This window comes from Ursus arctos, unplaced genomic scaffold (genome assembly GCF_023065955.2).
Source record: "Ursus arctos isolate Adak ecotype North America unplaced genomic scaffold, UrsArc2.0 scaffold_16, whole genome shotgun sequence".
Lineage (NCBI taxonomy): Eukaryota > Metazoa > Chordata > Mammalia > Carnivora > Ursidae > Ursus > Ursus arctos.
The window spans coordinates 21,580,460-21,608,403 of NW_026622830.1; the positions used below are offsets into that span (position 1 = coordinate 21,580,460).

The 27,944-nt window shown below is 42.0% G+C and overlaps 2 protein-coding genes across 3 annotated transcripts in view; one reads left to right on the plus strand and one right to left on the minus strand.

Annotated features, from left to right (window-relative positions):
* The window catches only part of RPN2 (ribophorin II), a 54,473-nt gene extending 38,129 nt beyond the window's left edge, over positions 1-16,344 (minus strand). For both annotated transcript variants that reach the window (XM_026503465.4, XM_026503463.4), the window contains exons 1-4: positions 16,247-16,344; positions 11,564-11,757; positions 2,389-2,484; positions 1,664-1,839 (exon numbers count right to left, since the gene is read on the minus strand). In XM_026503465.4, the coding sequence (XP_026359250.1) occupies positions 1,664-1,839; positions 2,389-2,484; positions 11,564-11,757; positions 16,247-16,259 (479 nt within the window). In that variant the 5' untranslated portion in view covers positions 16,260-16,344. The remainder of the gene's footprint in view (positions 1-1,663; positions 1,840-2,388; positions 2,485-11,563; positions 11,758-16,246) is intronic.
* The window catches only part of MROH8 (maestro heat like repeat family member 8), a 54,319-nt gene continuing 42,423 nt past the window's right edge, over positions 16,049-27,944 (plus strand). The window contains exons 1-4 of the mRNA XM_026503457.4: positions 16,049-16,393; positions 21,506-21,627; positions 23,687-23,832; positions 26,042-26,164. Coding sequence (XP_026359242.3) covers positions 16,101-16,393; positions 21,506-21,627; positions 23,687-23,832; positions 26,042-26,164 — 684 coding nt within the window. The 5' untranslated portion in view covers positions 16,049-16,100. The remainder of the gene's footprint in view (positions 16,394-21,505; positions 21,628-23,686; positions 23,833-26,041; positions 26,165-27,944) is intronic.

Here is a 27,944-nt window from a genome sequence, read left to right on the forward strand (position 1 = left end):
TTTGAACAGTTCTTTCTGATCCCAAGCATGTGCTCTTTCTACCTGCAAGCTTTCTGCAAGAGAACAGAAACATCAAAGTGTAGTTTCAGCCTTTATTAACTCTTTGTGGGGCACCCACCATGCACCATAAAGAAAGCAGCTTACAATCTAATATAGAAATGACTAGAGTACAACCAAGGAAGTAACCAGCTTCCTAAGAGAGGAAGCTAGGAAGGAAGTGCTCTAGAGGAGGAGGAGCTTTTGCTGCATGCCCACTAGGAACCAGGCACTGCACTAGAGTCTTCACATGCATTATCTCATTTAATCCTGACATTTGTTCTATGTTGTAAGGATCATTGGTCTCCATTTACAAATGAGGCTCAGGGAGGTTAGTAACTAACCTAAAGTCACACAGCAATAGGGCTGGTGTTCAAACCCAAGTCTAACCAACTCCAAAATGGATATACCTTCTTTGTACTTTTTCCTGTTCTGGGATTTTGAGGAAGGAGGCTTTCTTTTTTGCTTGGAGGAAAATGGAAAGATTCTACTGTGGAAGGTGGCATCAGACTGAGGCACTGACAGTAATATCATGACATGAGACTAGGGATCTCACTAGGGATCCTTGGGGATCTCCCCCAAGAGATTATGAGAGTAGATCAAAATAATGTGACCTAAAACCGAAGGACAGCAGGGTCAAGTACTGGGCAAAGTGTATACAAAACGTCAGCCCTAGGAAAAGTAGCCCCAACGTCACTGATGACTGACCATGTGAAAATGGCGTAGGGTGTAAGTGACAGAATGTAACTGATTATGACCCCTGCCCTTAACAAAGCTTCCAATTCAGAAACACTTCGATCTTACTTAGCCAAAACAACCACCCCCCACCCCAAAAAACCTAGGAAACAACTGAACTATTCTGCAACAGGGAATCAGTGTCACCAACCTCTTGCTAAACAATTAACAGGAGGCCAGGCACTCCCCCCTCTTTCAGGGGTTGCAACTGAATGGGGGACACAAACAAAACAAAAAATACATATACTGTTTTAAATGAGGGGTTACAGTGTTAAAGAAAAAAAACTACATATACTATCACTTCTAAGTTTAGTCAACATCCTCAGGTCATTATAATATTTAAATTTACAATGAAGAGGAAAATTGCTCAGAGTTCCTTTCCTATAAGGTACTTCACCTTCACCTAAGCCTTTTGCAGAGTAGTAGAGTCTGATTCCTAGAATGCTCTCCCCTCTGAGCACCCACTTCTCCCACCAGATGCTGTCTCTCACAACTTCAAGGGATCCCGTGAGCCCTCCTCCAGTGCAGAGCCCCCACTGCCAACAGCTCAGCATGCCCTGGCCGAGCCTCAACAAAAGATGCACATGGCTCGCTGGCCTCCTTGCCCTCGGTTATCTCCCAACCCTTGCTGCAGCCTCGCACCTCAAAAGCAATTCTGTCTCTATGGGGCAGTGTGCTTATGTTCTGACTCAGGGTCGTGAGGACAGTGTCCAGGTGAGCCCATCGGGACAGGGACCTTGCCTGCCTCAGTTCAACTCTGCATCTGCAGCCCCTCGCAGAGCACATGGCACATAGTAGGTGCCCAGAAAAGATTTGCTAAATCAGTGGTGAACCCTCTCAGGACAGTCTCCGCCACAGATGAGCCTGAGAAGCGCTCGACACGATGACTTACGCTAACACAGTCTCCTCCTTGCTGAGGCGAGTGGTAAGGGCACCGAGTGCTTCTTGGGAAGCCAAGGGAAGGCCAAAGCCACTGAGGGCGGCCACAGCGTGGTAGATCTGGGTAACGGACGAGTCTTCGCTGACAGCTGCCAGGAGCAGATCTTTGGTCTCATTTGAAATAGAGATCTAAGAAAGGATTGGCAGACACAGAGTTTTAGGACAGGTGCTGGCAGTTTGTGGCAAACAACACACAGAGTAACCGCCGAAGTCACACCACCCGGCGGCACAGGATCGTCCCCCTCCAGTCCTCAGACACCAGAACTCAGTGTCTCTCAAAACGCAGCCCAACGCTTTTGAAAGATTCTGGCAAGTCACTTGTCTGCTTATATGGCTCCCTATGTTCAATAAAATGGATTTCCAGAAATCTGGCATGAGGGGCATTCTTCCTTTACTTTGAACATTCTTAAACATTAAAGGGAGATGGAAAGAAAAATCAAGGCTTCCCAGAAAAGAGACAACTATAGGAAAAAGTTCTTTAAAAGCCACGAAAAGCGAAAACTCAGGGAAAAAATAAACTCCATTTTCTTAAGAAAAATAAAATCATAAGAATGGAATGTCCACCCACACTAATGGATTCTCACTGTTAAAAAAAAAAATTAATCTGACACAACCCTCCCTCTTTAAAAAACCACTTTATAGTTTAAAAGCAAATGTAACTGTAGAAGCTAGACTCACCTCGCACCCCGGGAGGGCCTGGCTGGACTGGGCAGCATAGAAAAGGGAGTCCACGTTGCCCGGATCAAGGTTTGACTTAATGAAGGTACATGCTTTCTAAATAGGGGTAGAAAGTCAGTGATAAGTGGTGATATACACAGAGACTGGGGAAGTGTACATGCTTTTTGATGACAAAATTCTAAGCAATCTGTGATGGCTTAAAGTATGAGCTATACAAGATTTCATGTTTTAAGCAGGTATTTTCCATAGGACACTGTATTACACAAAATTGCTGAGTTCATGCCAAGAGCAACAAACCTCAAGTACTTTAGTCCTTCTGAACCCTAGGAAAAAAAAGGAAAGAAACTGTTTCTACTGACCACCTGCTCTGGCTATAACCTGCTGGGTGTTTATGATGCTTCCTCTTAATGAACACATAAGGACCTTGTGGTAGATGTTATCAGTCCCATTTAACAGAAAAAGAAACTGAGGCTTGGAGTAGTAAGTTACCTGATGACAGTTACAAAGCTGAGTGTCTCCTCTGATTCTAACTGTACTGGGGTCTCCACTGAGATGTCTCCAGAGCTAAGTCAGGTTCAACACATCTAAAATGAGCTTGAAACCTTCTATTTCTTCACCTGGACTTTCCAGCTTGTGTATAGGCATCACCATGCACCCAACTACCTAAAGCAGAAACCTAGGACTCATTCTTGACTTTTCCTTTACCCTACAGGCCTAGTGAACTTATCTCCCTTCTCTTTTTTTAAACCCAATCCCCACCCTCTGGTTTCTCTCATTGCCTTATTTCAGGCACTTGCCATTTCTCACCTAGACTGTTATAATCATCTCCTAACTGGTCTCAAGCCATGTAGCCCATTCTGCATACTGACTGCTCAAGGGTGACCTTTACAAAATACCAATGCAACCACGTTACTTTGCTATCAAAAGCCTTGGGGAGTTCCTTATTATCCTCAGAACAAGATTCCAAGTTTCTGATACAGCATAAAATGCCCTCATGACTGACATACACTTTCAGTGCCAGCTTTATCACCAAACCACCTCCAACTCCCTAATCTTATGCTCCGTCATACTGTGGCGACCCAAAGACACTATGATCGTGACTTGGTATGTATGTGACCCTGCTATTCCCGCCACTGGTAGCACCTATCTGTTGTCCCTCCTGTCTGCCAAACCAGCTTCTATCTTCATCTCTGCTCAGATGTCACCTCTACCAGAAAGTCTTCACTGACATTCATCCCAAGTTAGGCCAGGTGCCTTCCCTCCAGAATGTTCCCCCAAAGCACTTACCATATGGTATTACCTTCCCCCGTGACCAGTTACCTAAGAACAAAGACTTTGATGAACCCCAACCACAGTGCCTGCCACAAAGTAGGCACATTATAAAACCCATACTATTCTTACTGTATCAAACTCCAAGAAATATTATTTATTAGTTCTATCACTAAATATTTTGAGTGAGATAACATAAAATTCACCTATTCATAATTAAATGGCAATAAAACAGTCAAAAGTGGGTGCTTCTGAGGAGTAGGACAGGGTGTAGGGCAAGGTGGGCCACATAATAGGTTGCTGCTTTCCACTAACAGCTGTGCTGTATTATCTGATGTTTATCTGTGTACATGTGCTACTTTAACCAAAGGTCTATTTTTTAATTTTATGAATAAAATTCAAATAGCAGTCTCAAAGCAAATGAGTTTCAACCAGAAGTTTGAAAGAAACCAAAGAAAGAAATACTTCACACTGCACAAATTAGGGATCTGAAGAAGAAAACAATCTAGTGAAGGAATCCTTCAGCAGAATGTGGACAAGCTTAAGACATGTGCTTTGTCGCCATCTAGTGCTTTAACAATAAAACAACAGCACCCAAGAGCCCCAAACAAGGATTATGGTCATTGCTACCCCTTTTTGAGCACTTAAAATGTGTCAACACTGTTCTAAGTCCTTTATGTGCATTTCTCATTATGCATTAGGTCCTCCTATCATCTTAAGTTTACAGACAAGAAAACTGAGGCATTGGAGAGGCAAAGTGACTTATCTGAGGTCACTCAGCTCTTGATGGAGGAGCTGGAATTCAAACCCAGTCAGCCTGGCTCCACAGTCTGAGCTATATAATCTCTGATTTGTCTGCAAGAAAACCAGCAACATGCCAATTCTAATTCTTTGCCCAGACAAATCAAGGTAAACAGTATGAGCAGTCAGTGGCTTCAAAGCTCCCAATGTCAACCTGGTTTTAACAGCAGCAGCAGAAGTGAGAGAAGACCCCGGGAAATACACCAAGGACGCTCCGTAAGCCCACCCAGTGCTGAGGCCTCAGCAGGCCACTTGCAGCGGTTTGTAACTCTGACTTCAGCTGTCCTCATTCCAGACTCATCTTCCCAACTGAAGCCCGCAAATCGCCCCCTAAATGTCCATTCCCTGTCTGCTCCTCTCTAACTTTCTGTGCCCTCTATTAATACTCCAGTTATCTAAACGTCCTCCTCAGTAAAGAACATCAGTGCTTTTCTCTATCCATTCTTCCCTACAGTTCCCTGAACAGAATCAGGAGCCAAGAAAAGACCGCTAAATCTCTCTCGGCTGCTCTACCTCTCCCCTATTTCCTCCATTAACGTCTCCCAACTACTCTTAACTTCTCTCACACCACGCTCTGTAATCTGGCTGGACTTTGTTATGGTGCTGTGCTGTCGAGGCATACCCAGGCGAGAGCCCCCACACCAGGTCCTTTGTCACCGGGCCCACCTCTTTCATATGCACTTCTTACCACACGTCCCCCCGCGCCTCTGCTCCAGCTGCCCTGGACAAGCAACCCACTAACCCCCAATACCTAACACGCGCAGTTAAGCATCCAGGCTTAGCACGGGCTTTTCTCTCCATCTGGAAGCCCATTCACCTTGTCAGTTCAACTTCTCCCTCTCAACTGGTAACTCCTGACATATTAACAAAACTCAAGACTTCTTTTAAAATAACCGTTCCTTGATCCTTCTCCCCACCCCACCCCATCTGCAACCTTCTTTTTCTACCAGTGAGTCTACAAATTGGAAAAACTTCCAGTACTCCCTCCCTCAACACCAGACAGAACTGATCACTTCCTCATTCTGAAATATTCCCTCCCCTCCCTTCCAGGATTCTTCTGCGCTCCCCTGGCTCTTCTTCTACTCTCAGCTGCTCCTTAGTTTCATCCTCTTCTACTTGACCATTCAACACTGGAGTTTTTCAACTCCTTGGCCCACTTCTCATCCAACGTCTCTCTCCCTAGGCAATCTCATTCATACCCATGGCTTTATCCAGAACCTCTATGCAGATAGTCTCAGATTTGGAACCCCAGCCCTGACTTCTCTCAGTGGCCACTTATATGACTCAAAGGCACTTCACGCTCAACATGTTTAAGACCAAATTCATGGTCTTGCCCACACAAACCTAATTCTCTTTCCATGTTCCCTTGGGCCGTCTTACAGAATGGCCCAAGCATCCACCTGTGCAGCAGAAGTTGGAAATCTGGGTGTTATCTTTTGCACCCTTTCTGCATTCAGTCCTGTCCCATATTCCCCTGCCAAAGTCTGTCCTCTACAGAACAGGGGAGAAACCTTTCCAAAATGAAAATGGATCCTGATACTTGCTGCTTAAAGTCAACAGCTCTTTAGAGAAAAAGCAACCATTTTCCTATGGCTACCAAGGCACTGAGACTTATCCCCCACCTTCCTCTTGGGCTCCACTGCCCTATCTCTCATGTCCGCTCCACATGTAGTTTCCTCTCAGTCTCTCTCAGTCTCTCAAACGTAACCTATTCCCTGCCTGCACAGGACCCTTGCACCTGCTATTCCCTCTGCCTAAAGTTCCTTCCCTCCCCTGTCTCCCAGTTGACTTCTACTTTCCCTTTCAAATTCAGATCAATCATACCTTCCTTCACTTAGTAAACAGCTACTGAGTGCCTACCACGTGCCAGGTGCTACTCAAGGCACTGGAGATGCACAACAAATAAAATGAACAAAGTCCCTGCCCTCAAGGAGCTGGAATTTAGGGGAATACAGAGTGAGGTTTAAGTTCAGAGATTTCTTTGGGAAAGCCTTCCCTGACCAGGTCAAAGTCCCCTATTTATAACACCATATATCTCACCTTCATAAAACTTACCATTGTTAAAAATATTCATATATCTATTTGATTATATGATTAATGCCTATCTCTACTACCAGAGTATACATTCCAAGAGGGCAGAGGCTCTCTCTCACTGTTCAACACTGAATCCCCAGGGCCTAGCACATAGCAGAATCTCACTAAGTATCTGTTGAGTGATTGACTAAATCGTGCAGCACCCAGTACAGACAGAGGTTGGGGCTTATAATAAGCTTTCTCAGCAGACAGGGTGAGCGAGCTGCTCCCTCTGCTGGGCTCGCACACACTACATGTGTCTGGGACTTTCTACACACTGGGTGTCCCTTTGGACTCAGCACCTGGTCTCACTATCAAGGTCCCTGTCTTTCACTAGATAAGGCGCTGCTGTCTTCTCTGCACTTAGCATAATCTCTGGCACATAGCAGATGTTCCATAAATAATCACTACCGGAAGGAACGTCTTACTGTCTGCTATCCCCGGCAACCAGCTGAGTACATGGCCCTCAGCAAGCACTCAGTACTTGTTGAACGGTACAAACATACGGACCTTCGTAAGCATTAGCCATTTACCAGACACTGAGCTAAGCACTTTATATTTATCATCTCATTTAATCCCCGTAACAACCCTGTAAGATAGTTATCACCATCCCCTTTTACAGACAGGGAAAGTGTATGATTGACAACCTGCATACACTGCCTCATGCTCACTGACTTCAGTCACTCAAATACTACATCACAATTTTTGCCATAGTATATATCCTATTTACTTCATATTTTCAGTATGAATACACAACTCTCGCCATTGTTCTTAAATCTTATAGAAAGCTAAGCAATAATATCTATAAAATCATCATTCTCACGTGCTTGTGGTTTTTAAATATACATGTACAGTACCTGACTATTAAAATGAAAGATGTTCACTCTTCTTAACACCTAAAATCAACTCTCATTCCACACTCTGCTGTTCCTAGAACTGCTTTCTATTCTCATTTTCTTAGTAAGCCCCATTCCTCTTGGTTTTGCTGCTAAAATCTCTTGTGACAAAGTAACCAAAATCTCCCCTAAGGATCTATCTGTGAGAGCAACCAGTTCAATGCACCTTGCAGGTCTGAAGTCCTCTCTGCTCAGCTGAAAGCAACAACAATGGAGCAGGACACGTATCGCCACACGGAAGTGGCAATAAGGGAGACTGTCCTCAATGGATTTATTTGGTGTGCACATCCAATAAGGCAATTCGATAGCTTGAAACTTCCATACAATTCCCTTCCTTCCATTGCTTATAACGCACACGTTACACAATCACCACAGCACACTCCATAAGTGACTCGAAGACTGAAGTATGTGATTAACCCATTTATTTTCTGATCAACAGGCACATTTGAGAGCTTCCATTTCTAATAAGCTAATGTTTACAGTTCATTCAACAACTATTTGTTGAACACCCTGTGTTTATTAGACATCAAGCAGTGGGGATGACAGTTTGAGAAAAAATGTGCGTCAGTGTACATTAACCTTACTACTATATAAAAGAGCTGAGAGCCATACTCAGTACATACTCCATGCCAGCACCGTGTTAACTACCCGTGAGCTGACTATTATTATTATTATCTCTAGCTTACAGATGAGAAACCAGATTCTAAAAGGTTCAGTAAGCTGCACAGGGCACCGGGTTGTGTAGTTCTGAAGTCAAGATCCTGAAGCAACCAGTCTGACTTTAGAGTTTGTTTTATAAACATAAAGCCATAGCTGGCCCAGTCACGCAACTACCCCAAATCACACTGCACTGCAGCTGTCTGCATGGCTTCAGTCTATATCTTCAGCCCTGACCAACGTCCCCTCAAACTCAGGACATCAGCAGAGAACACGTCTGGGAGTATGCGTTCAACCCAAATTCATGTGGAACTCCCAATCATGAGACAGAGAAAAAGGCACTGCTCTAGATAACGTGAGAGCGGCTCACTCCTCCATGATCCCCCTAGACTGAATCCTACAGTTCCACAGAAGTTTGAAAATGACCAGCAGAAACCACTCTTCTTGCATTCAAATCCACCAAAATTCAATCTCAACCTAATATTCCTATTTTATCTCTTTTACCTCACAATACAAAACCTCTACTAGTCAAGGCTGCTCCACTCTGTGTCTCCCCGTTTGCTCTCTCTCGTCCCCAGGCGTCCCCCCTCTACAGACATTGCAGCCTTCTGTACTTGCAGGATCTGTGCCAGGCATTGTCTGAACTCATCTGAATAAATTATAAATAGAAGCAAAACTTTTAAAATATTGACGATGATAATAACTACCACTTGAAGGGTCTTTTGTGGACCCATCACTTACTTGGCATAATATGACTTCACTTTATCTTTACAATGATTCAGTGAGGAAGGCACCTGGTTTTACAGAGAGGTAGAATCAGAATCAAAAACTTGGGGGGCGGGGTGCCTGGATGGCTCAGTTGTTAAGCGTCTGCCTTCAGCTCAGGGCATGATACCAGGTCCTGGGATCGAGCCCCACATTGGGCTCCCTGCTCCACTGGGAGCCTGCTTCTTCCTCTCCCACTCCCCCTGCTTGTGTTCCCTCTCTTGCTGGCTGTCTCTCTCTCTGTCAAATAAATAAATAAAATCTTTAAAACAAAAACAAAAAAACTTGGGCTAATAGCACTGATGCCTGCACTCTTTCTTTGGAGTGAAAGTAATTTTACTAGGAGGTACATTCACCGACAGGGCAATCACAAGGAAAAGTCTATTTCCTTAATACAGTCATGCACAGGAAAGAAATATTAGCAGGAACAAGAGACAGCTGTCAGGAAGAAACCTGAATGAGCGTGGACCTCATTAGCCAACTTTCTGCAAAGGATCACAGAGTAAATATTTTAGGCTTTTCAGGCCAGATAGTCTCTTTATAAACTACTCAACTCTACTGCTAAAGTGCAAAAGCAGTCACAGTCAATATACAAATGAGTGTGCATGGCTGTGTTCCAATAAAACTTTATTTACAAAAATAGGCTTCAAGCTGGATTTGACTCTGGAGGGCCATAGTTCATCAGCAGTTCTGCCATATGATATTCAGATGATGGCTGGCAGACATCGGGCAAATTACTTAACCTCTCTGAGCTTCCATTTCCTCCTCTATTACAGGATAATATTTCTGACCACTTAGAATTAAGACAATTAACTCAAGATAATGTATCCACTGTACCCAGCATATACCAGGCATTCAATAAATCAACAGCAATTACTGATTCTAGTCTGGAGCAGAAAATGTATAAGTAAGCCTAAGACATCAGAAACTCTGACTGATGGACTGCATAAAAATGAACAAAAAACACACACAGGAAGACATTCTGAGCATCAAAAAGAATAATAACCATTATTGTACGTCAACTATACTTCAAAAAAGAAAAAGAAAAAAAAAGTAACAACTGCTATGGATTGCAAAACATTAACTGGGACTACTAGTTCTGGCCATGGCAGAATTAAAGGTATTGAACTTAATCTCCTGCCGTAAATAACTATAAAACTGAAAAAATAAATGAAGTTGAGACACTGAACAACAGTATAAGGCTTAAAAGAAAGTAAAAAGTGTGAAAATGATAGCACAAATGATGGGAGTTTAAATAGAAATATTGTTATAAGGTTCTTTCATTATTCGTGACGTAGCAAAATAATAATTCAAAGTATACTGTGGTAAGTTCAAGTGCATATTACAATCTCTAGAGCAACTACTAAAAAAATAAGTAGAGCTAAAAAACCAACAGAAGAGATCAAACGGAATAATAAAAAATTATTCAATCTAAGACAGGAAAGGAGGAAAAAATAGCTAGACAACTAAAAAACAAATAACAAGATGGTAGACTTAAACCCAACAGTATAGTTACATTAAATATAAATAGATAAATAGACTAAACTCCCCAATTAAAAGATAGAGATTGTGAGACTGGATATAAAAAAAAAAAGGTCCCTACTATATACTGTTTACAAGAGATAGGTTAATCTGACAATACCCAAATCCACTGATCCAACTTTATCACAACTAAAAGTGAAACAACCAGATATTAGGCACCAATGACAGGAAGTACACAGCACCACCTATGAAATATTTCTGCCAAGAAAATTGACCTGAATATAATTAAGCCTCAAGAGCTAACCATCAATTTATAGGAATATAAGATAGGAAGTATGTTCAAAAACAGCATGAGGGGCACCTGGGTGGCTCAGTTGGTTAAGCGTCTGCCTTCGGCTCAGGTCATGATCTCAGGGTCCTGGGATTGAGCTGCATATCAGGCTCCCTGCTCAGCGGGAAGCCTGCTTCTCCCTCTCCCTCTGCTGCTCCCCCTGCTTTTGTGCACTCACACTCTCTTTCTCTCAAATAAAAGATAAAACCTCTTAAAAAAAAAAAAGACTGAACCTCTTCCTAAATCCAGGTAAAGTTTTAGTTGTGATGCATTTTCCTCATCAAAGATCCAAAAAGTGTATCAAAACTGCCTGATGCGGTGACTGTCAGTGTTTAATAAATATGAATGCCCTCATCTTGAACTCCTTTATTATTTATGAGTCACACATACAGGGCGCTTAACAAGTACATGTGGTACTATACAGTCTCACTCAGAACTATAGCAATAGTTTCTAGAGGTAGGGGCGCCTGGGTGGCGCAGTCATTAAGCATCTGCCTTCGGCTCAGGGCGTGATCCCAGCATTCTGGGATCGGTCCCCACATCAGGCTCCTCTGCTAGGAGCCTGCTTCCTCCTCTCCCACTCCCCCTGCTTGTGTTCCCTCTCTCGCTGGCTGTCTCTGTCAAATAAATAAATAAAATCTTAAAGAAAAAATAGTTTCTAGACGTAAAATTTAAGCTTAAAATAAAAAGTAAAGTTTCTAAGACTGGCTCTTCTTTATATTCTACTAAACACCTGGCATGGTCCTAAACATACAATGACATTAAAAGAAAAAACACCTGTCAGATTGAAGTAAGTATTTATTATCTTGGATTAGCCTTAGTTGTCCTCAAAAGAGCAAGAGTTCTGAAGTATACACAAGGAACACAGTTAAGGGATGAGGCCAAGACAAAAGTACCTTACCTTTACATCTGGCACCTGGGCACCAAGGCTGCTGAGTCCCACAATGGAGTAGAAAGCAGATTCCAAACTTGTGAAAGGGCGGTCCAATGAGGCTTTCAGTCTCTCCACATCCGGCTTGGTGAGGTAGTGAGTGGGCGTCAGAGCCTGGGTGCTGGCTATGATTGTCAGGGCCAACAGGAAGACAGTGCTTGAACCTTGGGGGGAAATGACTATTAAATACAATCCAAACAATTCCAGAGTTCTATATACAGTTCCAATGATGGTGCGCACCAAGGTCTGGGAACCAAATCATGTGAGGAAGGGGGAGGGAACTGGGAGGTTTAACCAGGAGAGAAGTCCTGGGAAAGTGGTGGGCACTGTCTTCATCCATCTGAAGGACCGTCCTCCCAGTAGCCTCTGTGTCGATAAAGCACAGGACCCATCATGCCATTCCCATTTCACGTACGTTTGTAACTCCTGTGCCTCTAAGACAGGTCCAATCTTGAATCCTCAGCATGGCCTCACCTGCCTCTCACTGGATCTCTTCCCTCACTCTTTCCTCCATCTGTGGCTTTCTGCTCCTCTAACAAGTCATGTTCTACTCTACCCAGTACTTTTTCATGCTTTCCCTTACTTCAACTTTCAACTTTTTAATTCTCAGATTGCAGTTCAAGTATCTCTTCCTCAAGAAGTCTCCCTAACAGCCCTTCCTTGGGTTAGGTCCCCAGTACTATAAAGTACTAAAGAATGTGACCTCTGAGGCCAGGTTGAAATCCTAGCTTTGCCTGGGTGCCCGAGTGACTCAGTCAGTTGGTTAAGTGTCGACTCTTGGTTTTAGCTCAGCTCATGATCCCAGGGTTGTGAGATAGAGACCCCTGTCACACTCTGCACTGGATAGGTAGCCTCCTTGGGATTCTCTCTCTTCCTCTCCTTCTACCCTCCCCGTTTGCACACTCTCTAAATAAATAAATACATACATACTTTGAAAATAAGTAAATAAATAAATCCTAGTTTTTCTATTGATTTGCAATATGCCTGTGGCAGTTACAATGTGGCCAGTCTGTCTTCAGCTTCCTCGAGTACAAAGTGGGATAATAACAGGGGCATAATGAGGATTACATGAGTTAGCATAGAAAGATCTTCTAACAGTGACTGGCTTATAACAAGAGCTATTTCTATTGCCATCACTATTGTTGTTGCTATATCCATGCATAGCACCCTGAAGTTCTTCTATGTAGTCTTTTTCACAAATATAATTAATAGTGTAATGTCTGATTCCTCTGCTAAACTGTAAGCTCCATAAAGATAGACAGTTTCTTCTGTACATCCCAGTATTTCCAAGTATTACACGTTGCTTGGCACGTAGTAGTACTAAATTAATATTTGCTAAATAAATGGAAAGAAAAATTAATCCTTGTCTACTATGCTTCAGGAGACAAGAAGAAGTTATGAGCAGTACATTCTATGGGCTGCTTCACAAATTGACTGCCATCCAATTAACAGAACAGTATCCACCCCCCACCACCATCACCTTATCCATACTCCATGGTTTCAGTTACCCATGTTCAGCCATGGTCTGCTATTGTCAGGTCAGTAGTAGCCTAATGCTACATCTCAATGCCTACATCATTCACCCTACTACATCTCATGCAGACATTTTATCATGTAGGCATCTATACAAGATATTTTGAGAGACCACATTCATGTGACTTTTATTACAGTGTATTGTCACAATTGTTCTTTCATTATTAGTTATCGTTGTTAATCTCTTACTGCACCTAACTTATAAATTAAGCTTTATCATAGTTATATATGTATAGGAAAAAAAACATAGTATATATAAGGGTTCAGTACTATCCACAGTTTTAGGCATCCACTGGGGATCTTGGAAAGTGAGCACTGCAGATAAGGGAGCCCTACTGTAATCACAAGGCTAATGGTAATAGTCCTTAATCCTCTGCCCATATGTCAAATTTAGTTTCCACTAGAATACCTTAAGAAAGGCATTATTAAGGGGCACCCGACTGGCTCAGTCGGTGGAGCATGCAACTCTTGATCTCGGGGTGTGCGAGCCCCACATTGGGCAGAGATTACTTAAAAAAAAAAAACGGCATTATTACATCTATTTTACAAATAAGAAAACTGAGAACAAAAGTACCTTGCAGACAATCTTGGACTCACTCAAATCTAACTATACAGCTTACACTCCATTATTTTTTGGAGATTATTGTAGAAACAATGCCTACATTAGCGGTAACTCAATTGTTTTTCTCTGAATGCTAGTTCTACTTAAATCCTTGTATGTGTGTTAAATAAACTAAAGAATGTGGAAGTTCTTTTTAAAACACTAGAAAGGGATCTATAGTGTGGAGTATTCAATTATAAAATATTTATTGAATGCTTACCAAGCACTATTTTTGGTATTAAACACAATTAAGAAACAATATTTATGGGGCGTCTGGGTGGCTCATTCAGTTAGGCATCTGCCTTCAGCTTGTGTCATGATCTTGAGGTCCTGGGATCGAGCCCTGCATCAGGCTCCCTGCTCAGCAGGAGTCTGCTTCTCCCTCTCCACTTCACCCCACTCATGCTATCTCTCTTGTGTTCTCTCTCTTGTGCTCTCTCAAATAAATAAAATGTTTTTTTTTTTTTAAAAAGAAACATTATTTATCACATTAGAAGGTGAAAAGTGCTATGGAGAAAAATAAAGCACAGGAGAGATATCTGAGAAGAACTACAATTTTTTTTTTTTTTGAAGATTTTATTTATTTATTTCACAGAAAGAGAAGGAGAACACCCACAAGCAGAGGGAGCAGCAGAGGGAGAGGGAGAAGCAAACTCTCTGCTGAGCAGGGAACCAATGAGGGGCTTGATCCCAGGATCCTGGGATCATGACTAAGCTGAAGGCAGACACCTAGCCGACTGAGGCACCCAGAGCCCTAGAGCTACGATTTTAAATATGGTAGTCTAGGAAGGTCTAACTAAGAAATAGAACAACTGTGTATAGACCTGAAGGAAAAAAAGGAGTGTCACAAAGATATTTTGGGGGAAACTATACCAAGAAGAAAAGCAAGTCCAAAGACCTTGTATGTATGGTGTTTTTTGACATTAGCAAAGAGCAAAATATAGCTACAGTGGCACAAGCAAAGGGTGAAAGGTATGGAAGAGGTGACAGAGGTAGGAGAGGCCAAATGTGAAGGACCTTTTAAACCTTTGTAGGGACTCTGGCCTATACTGAGTGAGATGGAAGCCACCAGAAAGTTTTGAGAAGAGGACTGGTTTGACTTACAATTTAACAGGACCACTGTGTTGAGAATAAACAAAACAGTGTTAAGACTAGGCAGGAGAAAGAACTTAAAGAGGGCCACCAGTTAGTAATAATCCAAGTATAAAGATGATGGTGGTCACAGCCAGCGAGGTGAGAAGTGGTCAGAGTCTGGCTAGAATTCAAGGTCAAAGCCAGAACTGCTAAAGGATAGAAAAATGTAAGAAAAAGGGGAGTCAAGATGCTAATGCTGAATCCCCAGTGCCTTCTAAGTGACAACTGGTATTTTCCCAGCTAGACTATAAATTCCCTTACACAACATCTATGTCAGAATTCTAAATCTTCCCACCTTGAATTAATAGTGAAAACATTTTTGGCTAAAATTTGAGCACTTAACATATGTGGGGTATGCCCAGACTATGCTAAGTACTTGGCATGCACTGAGTCTTTAAATCTTCACAACATCCGAGTGTGGTTTACACACCAAGAAATTGAGACTCACTAGGAGTTACCTGCCCTAAGACACATAATTGAGAATCAAAATGCAGGCAGTCTGAATCCAAAGTTTGTTTTTAACAAACTATTACCCTCAACTTTTCAAAAAATGGAGCACTGACCCACTGTCTTATTCACTATTACCTTGGGCAAGTTACTTTTCTTCTCTGAAATCTTGCCTTCCTGTCTGTCAAACGTACGTAATAGTACACATTCCCCAAGCCGTGGTAAGACTACACGAGTCCATCGTGCACAGTGCCCGCTCAAGAACTAGCAATGCAGTTAACTTTATTGATGCTTGCGTAGTGCCATGCACTATTCTAAACTATGCACGGGCTCAGCTCATTTAATGCAGCAATTTATGCGGCAAATAATGTGACTAACCTAGTTTACAGATCAGAAACTGAGCTGAAGAGGGGTTAAGGAACTCGGACTGGGTCACATAACGAATACTGGGCAAACTACCAGTTTGCACCAGGAGAATCTAACTTCAGAATTTATACTATAAGCTCCCAGAGAGGTGAGTGATTTCCTTGCTTCTTTTTACTAAAAAAGGAAGCCACGGTCCAAAGGACCACTTGGCCAAAAACTGTTAGGCCACCCGGCCAGGAGCCGCCGCGAGACAAATGAATGAGTGAAGCCAGACCTAGGGTTCACCGCGGCCCCCGGCTGGGCCTCCGGGGCACCCGTAGCTCCGCGCCGCACTGGCACCCACCCCACCTCCTCTCGCCCGCATTCCCACCCGCTCGCCAGCCCTCCGTCACACACTCGACCCCAAAAGAGCCCAAGCCCGAGCCCATGCCCCTGCCCCTGCCCCACAGGGGAAGAGGCTCCCGCGTGGCCGGCTCCCGAGTGGCGAGCACTAGCCTCCCGCGGGCTACGGCCCACTCGCCAAGGCGTGCCAGCCGCGGGGCCCCGTCGTCGAGCCATGCACAACGCCTCACCCGGCGACGCCATTCCTCCGAGCAGGTCCCACCAGGGCCCGAGCCGCAGGCTGACTTCCGCTCGGGAAAGTGGCTCCAAGAGCGCGCCGGAGGGGACGCCAGGGACTCGCGGCAGGCTGCGCGTGCTGAGATGGGATCTAGGCACAGGTCAGTCCCCGCCGTCCCGGTGGGTCGTGCCGGTCCCAGCAGCCGCGGCCTAAATTCTAGTTCCCGCGCGCAAAGGGCGCCGCGGTCCTCGTGTACAGGCCGGCCTTCCCCCCCCCCCCCCCCGCGACCTGGGACACTTGGAACCGGCCGCCGCGCAACGGTCCTAATCCGGGTGCTACCAGTACGCGGTTGGACGAGGCTTCGGGGTGGGCCCGAAACGGGGCCTCCGCTGATTGGCTGATTGCGTTGATTGGCCGATCGCGCCGTCACTCAGTCGTCTTTCTGCAGCCCGGCCAATTTTAAAGGAATGGGAAGGGTCCGGTGAGGAAGGGCAAGTAGTGTTCTGGGCTTGGGTTTTCTTCTGCGTTCTTTCTTTTCTTTTTCTTCTTTTCCTTTTTAGGACATTAGGGCAGTTTCCTCCAAAGATTGTTTCGCTTGTTAATAACTGACCAATGAGTGGTATTTTCTTTGATTTGCAAAGCATTTCTGTGGACTTAGTACTCCTCACAGTAACTTTGAGGAGCCTATCAGCCCAATTTTACAGAAGTAGCAGGGTCAAAAATAGAAGTGACCAAAAAAAAAAAGTGACTCATGAGACGAAAACAGCTTGGTTTGTTTTAAAATAAGAAGAATCCAGTAATTTTTTAACAAAATGGAAGTGACTTATCTAGGCACTTCGTAATAACTAATTCCAGTTATTGAGGATAGCCCAACAGTGTATTAAGCACTCTAGTACGTTATTTACTCCTTATCACCATTCTGTGAAGTTTGTACTGTTATTCCCATTTTATAGAGAAAGAAACTAAAAGATCTGAACCCAGGCAGGCTGACCCCGTAATCTGTGCTTTTAACTATTACGAACATAGAAAGTATGCACAATGTGGTAAATCTTACTGTGTCCCAGATACTAGCTGTGCGTGAATATCTGAATTTGAGTTTAAATTAATTAAAATTTTAAAACTCTGTTCCTCAGTTGCGCTAGCCACATTTCAAGAGCTCAGTAGCCCCATGTGGCTGCTGGATATCATTTTGGACAGCACAGAATTATAGAGCATTATATCACAGAAAGTAATATTGGACAGTGCTGATACAGAATACATAAAAAACTCTTCCAGGGTGCCTGAGCGGTGCAGTTGGTTGAGCGTGGGACTCTTGGTTTCAGCTCCAGTTGTGATCTCAGGGTCCTAATCTCAGGGTCCCCACTCATTGCAGAGTCCGCTTGAGACTCTCTCTCCCTCTGCCCCACGCCCCTACTCCCTGTTTCTCCCTCTCTCTCAAATAAATAAATCTTTAGAAAAAACAACAACTCTTCCAACTCAATAAGACAACAACCACTGTTGTACTGAAGCCATTTCACACTGGCTTGCAAGAGTCACTTACAAAATTTAGCAAGGCAGACGCCTAGGTGGCTCAATCGGTTGAGCATCTTGGTGTCAGCTCAGGTCATGGTCATGGGGTCATGGAATTGAGCCCCACATAGGGCTCCAGGCTCAGAGTAGAGCCTTCTTGGGATACTTTTCCCCCTTCTTCTCGCTCCACCTCTGCTCCTCCCCTTGCTCACCCTTTCCCTTTCTTTTTTTTTTTTTTAAGATTTTATTTATTTATGTGATAGAGAGACAGCCAGCGAGAGAGGGAACATAGCAGGGGAGTGGGAGAGGAAGAAGCAGGCTCCCAGGGGAGGATCCCGATGTGGGACTCAATCCGGGAATGCCAGGATCATGCCCTGAGCCGAAGGCAGACACTTAACGACTGCTCTACCTAGGCGCCCCACCCTTTCCCTTTCTAAAAATAGATAAATAAAATCTTTAAATTTAGCAAGAATTTTGCAAATTGGTTGTTAAATACAACTATTTAGAAAAATTAAATTATACAAACTTAAAATGAAATGAAATCTACTGAAAACCAAACCCATCATTTCGTTATTATTTTACTACATTTTACCACTTTGTATGCTTTTGTGGTTGCTTTTATCTGTTGCATCTATATGGTGGAAATATTATATGGTGGTGTGCTACTGCACATCTCTTTCCAAAGTAATGTTGGTAGCTTGATTTTGGCCACAATGGGAATATTTACACCATAGAATCAGCAAATGCTACACATCAGGGCCTGATTTTTTGCTTTGTTATGTCTAAACTTGATGGAGAAATGTTCATAGAAATTAAATTTAGAAGTGTGTCATGTCTATAGGCTTTACCTTGCTAATAGCCCAAAAACTTGAGAGAATATTGTTCTAGCATTTGAAAACTATTATCCAACTCAGAGAAGTCACTTCTGAAGTTTTGGTTACATCTTACTCATTAATGTAAATGAAAATATCGACCAGCGTTCACTTAAAAACTACACTTAGAGAGTCTGTTCTAAACATTTATCAGCATACCACTGCAAGAAACCTAGTAAAAAACACAGCCAAAAGACCTGAATAGGCACTTCATCAAGATATATGTAGAGCAGATAAGCACATGAAAACATAATCAACATCATTATATATTGATTACATTATATATTAAGTCACGGGGAGATACTGCTACACATCCACTGAAATAGTTGATATAAAAAAGTCCAATAATACCAAATGCTGGCAAGGGTGTGGAGCAACTGGAACTTGCATATACTGCTGGTGGAAATGGAAAATGGTGCAATCGTGTTGGAAAACAGATTTGTAGCTTTTTAAAAAGCCAGTTACATGACCTACTGCATGACCCAGCCATTCTACTCTTGGAGGGTTTGTTTGTTTGTTTGTTTGTTTTAAAGATTTTATTTATTTATTTGAAAGGGAGAGGGAGCATGAGCAAGAGCAGGGGGAGGGGCAGAGGGAGAAGCAGACTCCCTGCTGAACAGGGAGCCTGACCCAAGGCCCCTTCCCAGGCCCCTGGGATCATGACCTGAGCTAAAGGTAGACGCTTGACTGACTGAGCCACCCAGGTGCCTCAGGTTGTTTGTTTTTAATTAACTAGTTATTTTTAATTATTAAAGAAATATAAGTACACAGGAAGAAGCTCAAACTTTATTGGTTTGGGTTTTTTTCCCAAAATTGTTTTATTTACTATTGGCTAAATGAAAAAACAATATTTATAAACATACATAAAGAAAAAAGAATGATACAGTGAAATTGTGTACTTGTCATCCTATTAAAGAAAAAACAGGGGTGCCTGGGTGGCTCAGTCAGTTAAGCATCTGACTCTTGATTTCAGCTGAGGTCTTGCTCTCAGGGTCCTGAGTTCAAGCCCCACGTTGGGCCCATGCTGGGAGTGGAGCCTACTTAAAAAAGTAATAGTAATGACCAGAACTTTTTAAGTCCTCTTTCTAGTCTTACCCATTCCTTTTTTTTTTTTTTTTTAAGATTTTATTTTTTTGACAGAGAGACAGCCAGCGAGAGAGGAAACACAGGCAGGGGGAGTAGGAGAGGAAGGAGCAGGCTCCCAGGGGAGGATCCCGATGTGGGGCTCGATCCCAGGACCCTGGGATCATGCCCTGAGCTGAAGGAAGACACTTAATGACTGAGCCACCCAGGCGCCCCTAGTCTTACCCATTCCATCCCCTTTCTCCCTGCTCAGAGATCCCCATCCTGCAGGTTATAGGTTATATTGTTTCCTTGCTTTTCTTCATAGTTTTATCGTGTATGTTTATAATGCCAAACAGTATTTGTTTACTTTTGCATATTTCTTAACTTTATGTAAATGGAATTTACTACATATTTTTTCTGTGACTTTCTTTTTTCTCTCAATATTTAAGATTTATCTGCGTTGCTGTGCATAGCTAGAACTCATTCATTTTCACTACTGTATGGTACTTTATTGGATGAATTACCGCAGTTTATTCTACTGTGGGTAGGCCATTGGGTGTCTCTAGTTTTTTGCTATGATGACTACTACTGTGAAGATTCTTGCATATATTCCTAAAGCACATGGGTAAGAATTTCACTGAAATACATTCCTAGGAATAAAATAGTGAGTCGTGGTGGAGGCACATTTACAACTTTATTAGATAATGCCAAATTATTTCCAAAATGGTTGTACCAATTTATGACTGTGATTTGTAAGAGTTCTCTGTCCCACATCTTTGTCAATGTTTGCTATTCATGCCAATATTTTAAAAATTCAGGAAATATACAAGTTTAAAAGTAAATTTTTCTCTCAACAATTCCACTCCACAGATGTTTGAATACCTAAAGTTTTTCTACACGTATCCTAACAGTTACGTGTGTCTGTGTATCTCTATGTACATACACAGAGTTTATACACATTGCTTGACAACTTGCTCCTTCATTCATTAATACATGCTAAATATTCAGCAAGTAGAGATCTGTCCACTCACTCAACCAATATTTATTGAGCGTTACCATGTGCCAGGCATTCTAGTCTCTTAGAATACGTTCAGGAACAAAGCAGCCACAAATCTTTGCCTTCACGGAGCTTACATTCTAGCGGGAGGAAATAGGTGATAACCAATATCATAGGTAGGGGAATGACATATTAGGAGTATTGTGTACTATAGAAACAAGAAAAAGTAGGCAAGGGTAAGGGGAATTGGGGGAGGGGAGTGTTCTACCTCAGTGTCTTTTAACAGCAGCATAGTATTTCTTACCTATCCATTCATGCCCCCTGAGGCTGACAATATGCTAGGTGCTGGCAATCCAACCATGACCGTGTAGACGAGGCTTCTCCCTTCATGGAGCTTATAGTCTGATGGGAGACAGCAAACACAAATGAACTTGATAATTGTAGGTAATGGTTCAACACTATGGGAAAAAATAAAACAACTGTGCGATGATCAATAAATGTTTCTCTGAGAAGGCGACATTTAAGCTTTCTCTCAAGTGATGAGACAGAAGTGGTCCTAAAATACTAATATTTCTTGACAAACCATAAGAGACTCTTAACTATAGGGAACTAAGGTTTGATGGAGGGGAGGTGGGCGGGGAGATGGGATAATTGGGTGATGGGCATTAAGGAGGGCACTTGATGTAATGAGCACTGGGTGTTACATGCAACTGATGAATCACTACATTTTACCTCTAAAACTAATAATACATTATATGTTAATTGATTTTATAATTAAGTAATTAATTAATTAAAATACAAATATTTCTAATCCCCTCTTCATTCCTAGGATCTGTAGTCAGGAAGAAGTAGTGATCCCTTGTGCTTCTGATAATGATTCAGGAAGTGTGGATTTGCAGCTGAGCAACTTAGAGAATATTAAAAAAGATCCAAGTAGCCTTGAACTTACAGGTAAAAGGGGGAAAGGATTTTTTTTTTTTTAGGCAGGAAGGGAGGTGGAGAAAAGGGATTCTCTGTTTGAGTCAAGTTGCTGGATGAGAGCCCTCAACTAGACTTTGACAATGAATTTGGTCCCCGAATTTAAGACCTTGGAATATGGTTGGCACAATGAGATAAAATATATTAGTCTAGACATATAGGAAACTGAGATAGATAATCCTACAGACTTGCACAGAGTCTAAGTACTAGAAGAATTCTGAGAAGGGAAAGGTGGTTGTGGGTGGGCCCTTGATTGGGCTACGGAATATCTATCTTTTCATTTATTCTACAAGCATTTACTGAGTACCAGTTGTTGAATATACAGCAGTGCACAAGACCGACATGGTCCCTGCCCTCACAGAATTTGCTGAAAAGGACCAAAATAAGTAAACAGACATTAAATAAAGTAATTACAAATTGTAGTTAATACTATGAAAGGATTATACAAGGGGCTGAGACAAAAAATAAGGGGGATGGGAACCAATTTTAAGCCATAGTTGTCAGAGAACACCTAAGATGGTGTTGTTTAAACCTAAAGGAGGCCTCAAGGATGTGAAAGAGCAACCCAATGTGAGAAGTAGAGAAAGGAACATCCCAGGTGGATATAATAGCATGTGCATGAGACAGGAAAGACTACTTGAGGATCTACATTTCCCATTTCTACACTCATTCAGCAAACATTTATTGAAGTCCTGCTATGTCCTAAACACAGATCTAGCTGTTGGAGATTTAGTAATGAACAGAACAGACACAGCATACTTGTAGATAAATGATTGGAACTGAGTTTAAAGTGGGTGATTGGGAGTAGGCGTAGGGAGGTTTTTTAGCAGCTAGGAGGATACTTGGTCAAAATGGGCAAAGAGGAGATTGAAGAAAGGCATCCTGGAGCAGAGCCCTGAAGGATGAGTAGGAGTTAACTAGGCAAAAGAGGTAGGAGGTAGAGAAGGTGGGGAAGAAGAAGAAGATACATGTAGGGAGAAGCATGAGAACTGAATGAGGTAGGGCTTCTAGTGCATGAGAAGGATGTGACAGTGGGTGGCAGGAATTTGCAGAGAGGCTATAATTCAGGAGACCAAAAAGTGTACAGAAGTAGAGGGGTAGAAACCCTGATGATGGGTGTGTTAAGAGGGAAATAGTAAGACTGTTTCCCCAATAGGAATAAAGAACTTGGTTTTGGAAAAGAGGTAAGGATGTAAAGCCATAAGAAGAGGGAAATGATACCACCATAATCATTGTCATTCAGCAAAGGAATAATATTTGCCAACACTTCCTTGGTGCTAGCTCTGTATCAGCCAAATGAGGTAGGTTCTATTATCATCCGCATCTTAGAAATGTAGAAATAGACACAGAAAAAGTAAGATCACACATGGTCAGAATGCTAGAAAGAGGCAGAGCAAGGATCCAAGCCTAGGCAGACCAACTCTGGAGCCTGTACTCTTAATCAAGGTCTATCCCAGGTCTGGAAGAGATCCCTCAAGCACTTACTGCAGCGTGGTCCAGTGGGAAGAGATCAGCAAGGAGCTGCTACCATATTTTAAGCTCTTGTCACCACAGAGTCATAGACTTTCGAATTTAATAATATCTGCCATTTAAGTGCTTACTATGGACCACATACTGAGATAAGTCTTTTGTATTCATTAGCTCACTTAATCCTCATGATAACCCTGTTTTACAGGTGAAGAAACTAAGGTTTCAAGAGGCAAACTAACTTGATAAAGGTCATACAACTAGTAAGGGTGGAGCCAGAATTCAAGTTAGTCTCAGACTGAGATGTAAAGTCCATGCTTTTAACCACTCCGCTATAGCTCAGTCTTAAAGGTTTTCGTAGCTTAGGAGGCCCTTAGAGAACCCTGAATTTGTAATTGGGAAGACTGAGACTTGGAGAACGGAAGGGACTCGGTCAAGGTTGCAGAACAGATAGTAAGATGAGACCAGGGCACGTCTATCCTGACATCCTGTGGATTTCCCCATTATGAATGTATAACTCTACCTAGTACAGATATATCATCTTCTGTGTTTCTTTCGGTATTAGACTCCGATATCTCTGACATCGCTGGACTCTCTCGGGAATCGCTCACAGAGAGCTTCAGACACCTGACCCAAAAGGGCCCCCTCAGTGAGGCCGTTGTTGAGAGGCTGATCCAATCTATCCAGGAGGTTTTTGATGGTGAGCTACAGGTATGCACGAGCAGTCATACTGAGTCATCCAGCTTATTCCTCCGTTTTAACAAATATTTTAAACATTTATGATTTATCATACAAATAATATTATAGACTATAAAATTTATGTTTATATTTTTATAATAAACATTTATATACATTTATAAATTGTATATAATATACAATTTATAAATTGTATTTATATTTATGCTTCTGTTTACCAAAACTATAAAATTCCTATTTTAAAGAAAGAAAAGAAGAAAAATGAATCTTCCCTAATCCACTCTCCCAAGATAACTAATGTTAACATTTTAGTGTATTTTCAGACTTTTTCTTCTGCACATACCAATGCATGTAATCATAGAAAAATAAACATCAGAGATAGTGAGAGGAAAGAAGTTTTCTAGGATCTATATTACCCTACTTAATACAGTATTCTGTTGTTTAGCAAAACGTCCGTTCATTCATTTATTCTGTGAGAGCACATAACAGAAGAATTTATCTTTACCGAGGGGCAAGCGAAGGCATTTCTGAGGAAGGAACCCTTGAGATCGGGTCTGAGGAATAAATAGGAGAGACTAAGAGAAGTTAGAATTGGAGGAAGTATTCCAGAAATAGGGCATCGTATGTGTAACAACCTCGAGGCAGAAAGGAGCAGAGCATGTTTGATGAACTCACAGAGCCTGGTTTGTTTAAATGACAGTGATGAAGGTATCTGTCCTTTGTCAAGAGACATTTAGGTTGTTTCCATATCTTGGCTATTGTGAATAAGTTGCAGTGAACATGGGAGTGCAGAGAGCTCTTTCAGATCCAGATTTTATTTCCTTTGAATATATGTATGCAGATGTTTCTAGTTTGGGAAAATTCATCAAACTTTACATTTTCTCTATGTATAATGCTAATAAAAAATTTTGGAAAAAAACAGTTAAAGCCAGAATGTTGGTCTTCTCTTTGGACTCAGACTTTTTTTATACTTCATGTCAGCAGGGCTTTATAAAGCCTTTCTTTGTAATTAATAAAGGGCTGGGATTGCTGCAGTGACTTGAAAAAAAAAAAAGAAAATCCATTCCCTGTCTTCACCTGAATCCACAACCAGGCGGGAAAATAGATGAATAAGAAGGTAGTTTCGTCAGAGTATCACAAATACCATGATAGCAATGTTACATGTGCTTTATGGATACTCTTAGGAAGGGCACCCAATGCTGCTTCAGGAGAAATTGCATTTAAAGAATATATGAGTTTTAATCAATAAGCAAAATAAATATAGAGAATTCAGAAGGTGCAAAGGCCCAGAACCAAGAAATGGCAGCATAAAAGTTAATCTGTCTAAACCTCAGAATGCTGCAGGGCAAGGAGGAGATGAATTTGAAGAGGTTAGCTGGGGTCACACTGGGAGGGCCTTGACCTCCATGGGTGATATGATTTTGATAGGGACTTACCTGATCAAGTTTGCACTTAATGGAGATGAATCTGGTGATAGCTAGGGGAATAGATTGGAGGGGGGCAAAACTGGAGCAGGGAAGCTCAATGTTAATTATTACACTAATGTAGATGAGAAAGAATTAGGCCATGAAGTCAGCTTCTGGCTGTATATATTGCTACTTGCTGTCCAGAGAGCTTGTACCAGTTTATACTATCCATAGGCTGGGAGGGAAAGATGAGAAGAAATTTTCCCAAGATTGTAGAATTATTGATGTCTACTATTGTCTTCTTCATACTTTATTTTTTCAAAGCTTCTGTGATAAATAGATACTGCTTTTATAATCAGGAAAAGAATAATACAAGAGATTTTATTCTTCAAATAAGAACTTGCATTTTAATAGGGAACCTTAAAGACACAAAATAATCTTTAGTGACATCAAGAGAGCTAGAAGTAACAGTCAAAGGTCACCTTTAGGAAGTTTAATCAGACAGCAATATATAGACAGGATGGGTAGGTGGGGAAGCAAAGACTAAAGGTGGGGAGAGCATTTAGGGAGCAGTCAGTAATGCAGCATTTAATCAGGCTGAGAGGGAAAACGAAGTCCCAAACCCAGGCAGTGGCGAGTGGACGAGGAATTCCATTCCTCTGTAATGTATTCATTCCTAATAATAAAAGACCTGAGACTAGGTTGAATGAGATGGCAGATGTTTAGAACATTGCAAGAAACTTCTCAAAAGCCCTCTACGATCATCAAATACGATTATAATATATAATTGTGTTTTTATCATTTTTCCACAAATTCAGAGCGAACTTGAGAAGCTGACATTCCTACGATCTTTGTCTTCTCTCAGCCGAACTTTACCTTACGATGAAACCACAGAATCATTTATTCACAGCCACATAGCAGACATTGTGCGTATCCTAAACGTAAGTATTGTGACCTTATCACAAATCATCAGGACCACACAAATTCAGTGACTTGACTAACAAATGTTTTAGTGGCCTCACATATATGATCAATTTCCTTGACTTCTTCTCATATCAGTTTCTGTGCATGGAGGAGAAATACCCAGGAGTACTCCACAAATATAATTACCCTTGGAAACCAACTAAAAAATGAGTAGAAAGGAGAGAGCATTTAAATTTCTCAGTAAAGACAATGCTGCATTCTCATTAATGAAGCTGTAGTCATGAGGGAAGCTCTATAAACCAATGCCCAGGGTCAGGTGCGAGCTCTGCCTCTTTCCAGCTGTGTCTTTGGGAAGCTGTGCGACTTCTCAGTGTCTCAGCATCCTCATCTACAAAATAAGAATAGCTGTATCCTTCACAGAGCTATTGAGAGTATTAAATAAGATATAAGCGTAAGCCATGTAGTATGATACCTAACATATGGTTTAGATTTGAGAAACACGGTTATATTTTTTTATTGTATTTATACTTAACTCCAGCCACACAGTCTGCTGCTGTCTCAATCATTCATTGCCTTTTTAAGCGCCTGACCGTTCCAGGCAGTGTCTGGGCTGCAAATTGAGGCTACAAAGATAAGACAGGATCCCTGTTCTGAAGCCAAGCAAGGTGTAATCAGGTGTCACAGGGACTGTTTAAACAGGTATAGTAAGGGTACAGAGGAGTGAGTGAGAGGTCGATTCCATGTCAAAAGATCCAGAAGGGCTTTACAAAGGAGGTGATACACTTAAGCAAGTGTTTAACTTTTTGATGCTTTAGTTTTCTCATCTGTGAAATGTCCCCGTCAGTTTCTCTGAAGCTTTAAAATTCTGAATCTGAGATTTCTTATACACTTAAGGAAAATGAGCAGTTTTTTTTCCAATCCACAGATCTATAAGGCTGATTAGACCGATGCTTAGTTTTCACAATTGAAGGCTAACCAGACAACAGGTTTGTTAAGCAATAGGCAATTATCAAGGATCTTCTGTATCTAGAACACTGTGGTGCTTCAATAAAGAATGCAAATTTCCGGGACCCCTGGGTGGCTCAGTCGTAAGAGTCTGCCTTTGGCCCAGGGCATGATCCCAGGGTCCTGGGATTGAGCCCCGCATCGGGCTCCCTGCTCTACTGGGAGCCTGCTTCTTCCTCTCCTACTCCCCCTGCTTGTGTTTCCTCTCTCAGTGGCTGTGTCTCTCTCTGTCAAATAAACAAATAAAATCTTAAAAAAAAAAAAAAAAGGAGTAGAATGGGGAGGAATAGGAGTGAGAAATTACAAAGTCTACACAAACAAACTTTTGGGAGTAATCTGTATGTTCCTTATCTTGATTGTGGTGAATGTATATGTAAGTCAAAAATCTTCAAACTATACACTTTAAATATGTATGGTTTGTTGTGTGTCTATTAGCTCAAAGTCAAAAAAGCTATGAAAATTCTGTTGAGAACTTCAATAGAAAAGAGAAATGCAGTGGCAACTAGGATATGGAGTAAAGATGACAAGATTGGCATGAAATCAATCCAGATAGATCTCCTGATCTGAGCCGTGAAGGATGTGCTGGATTGGGTAGACAGTAGGGACCAGTGGGTAGGGGCTTTGACTGGCAAATTACTACCCGGCTATGTCAAGGCCGAATGGCAGTGGGGGTGCTTTTTAGATGCTGTTGGTGCCCCACAGCAGACATGGGCACTAAGACCTGCGGATACTAGAATTTTAATGGAGTTAGACTGGTGCTTAGTGCCTGTTAATTCTCCTCTGCTAGCTTGG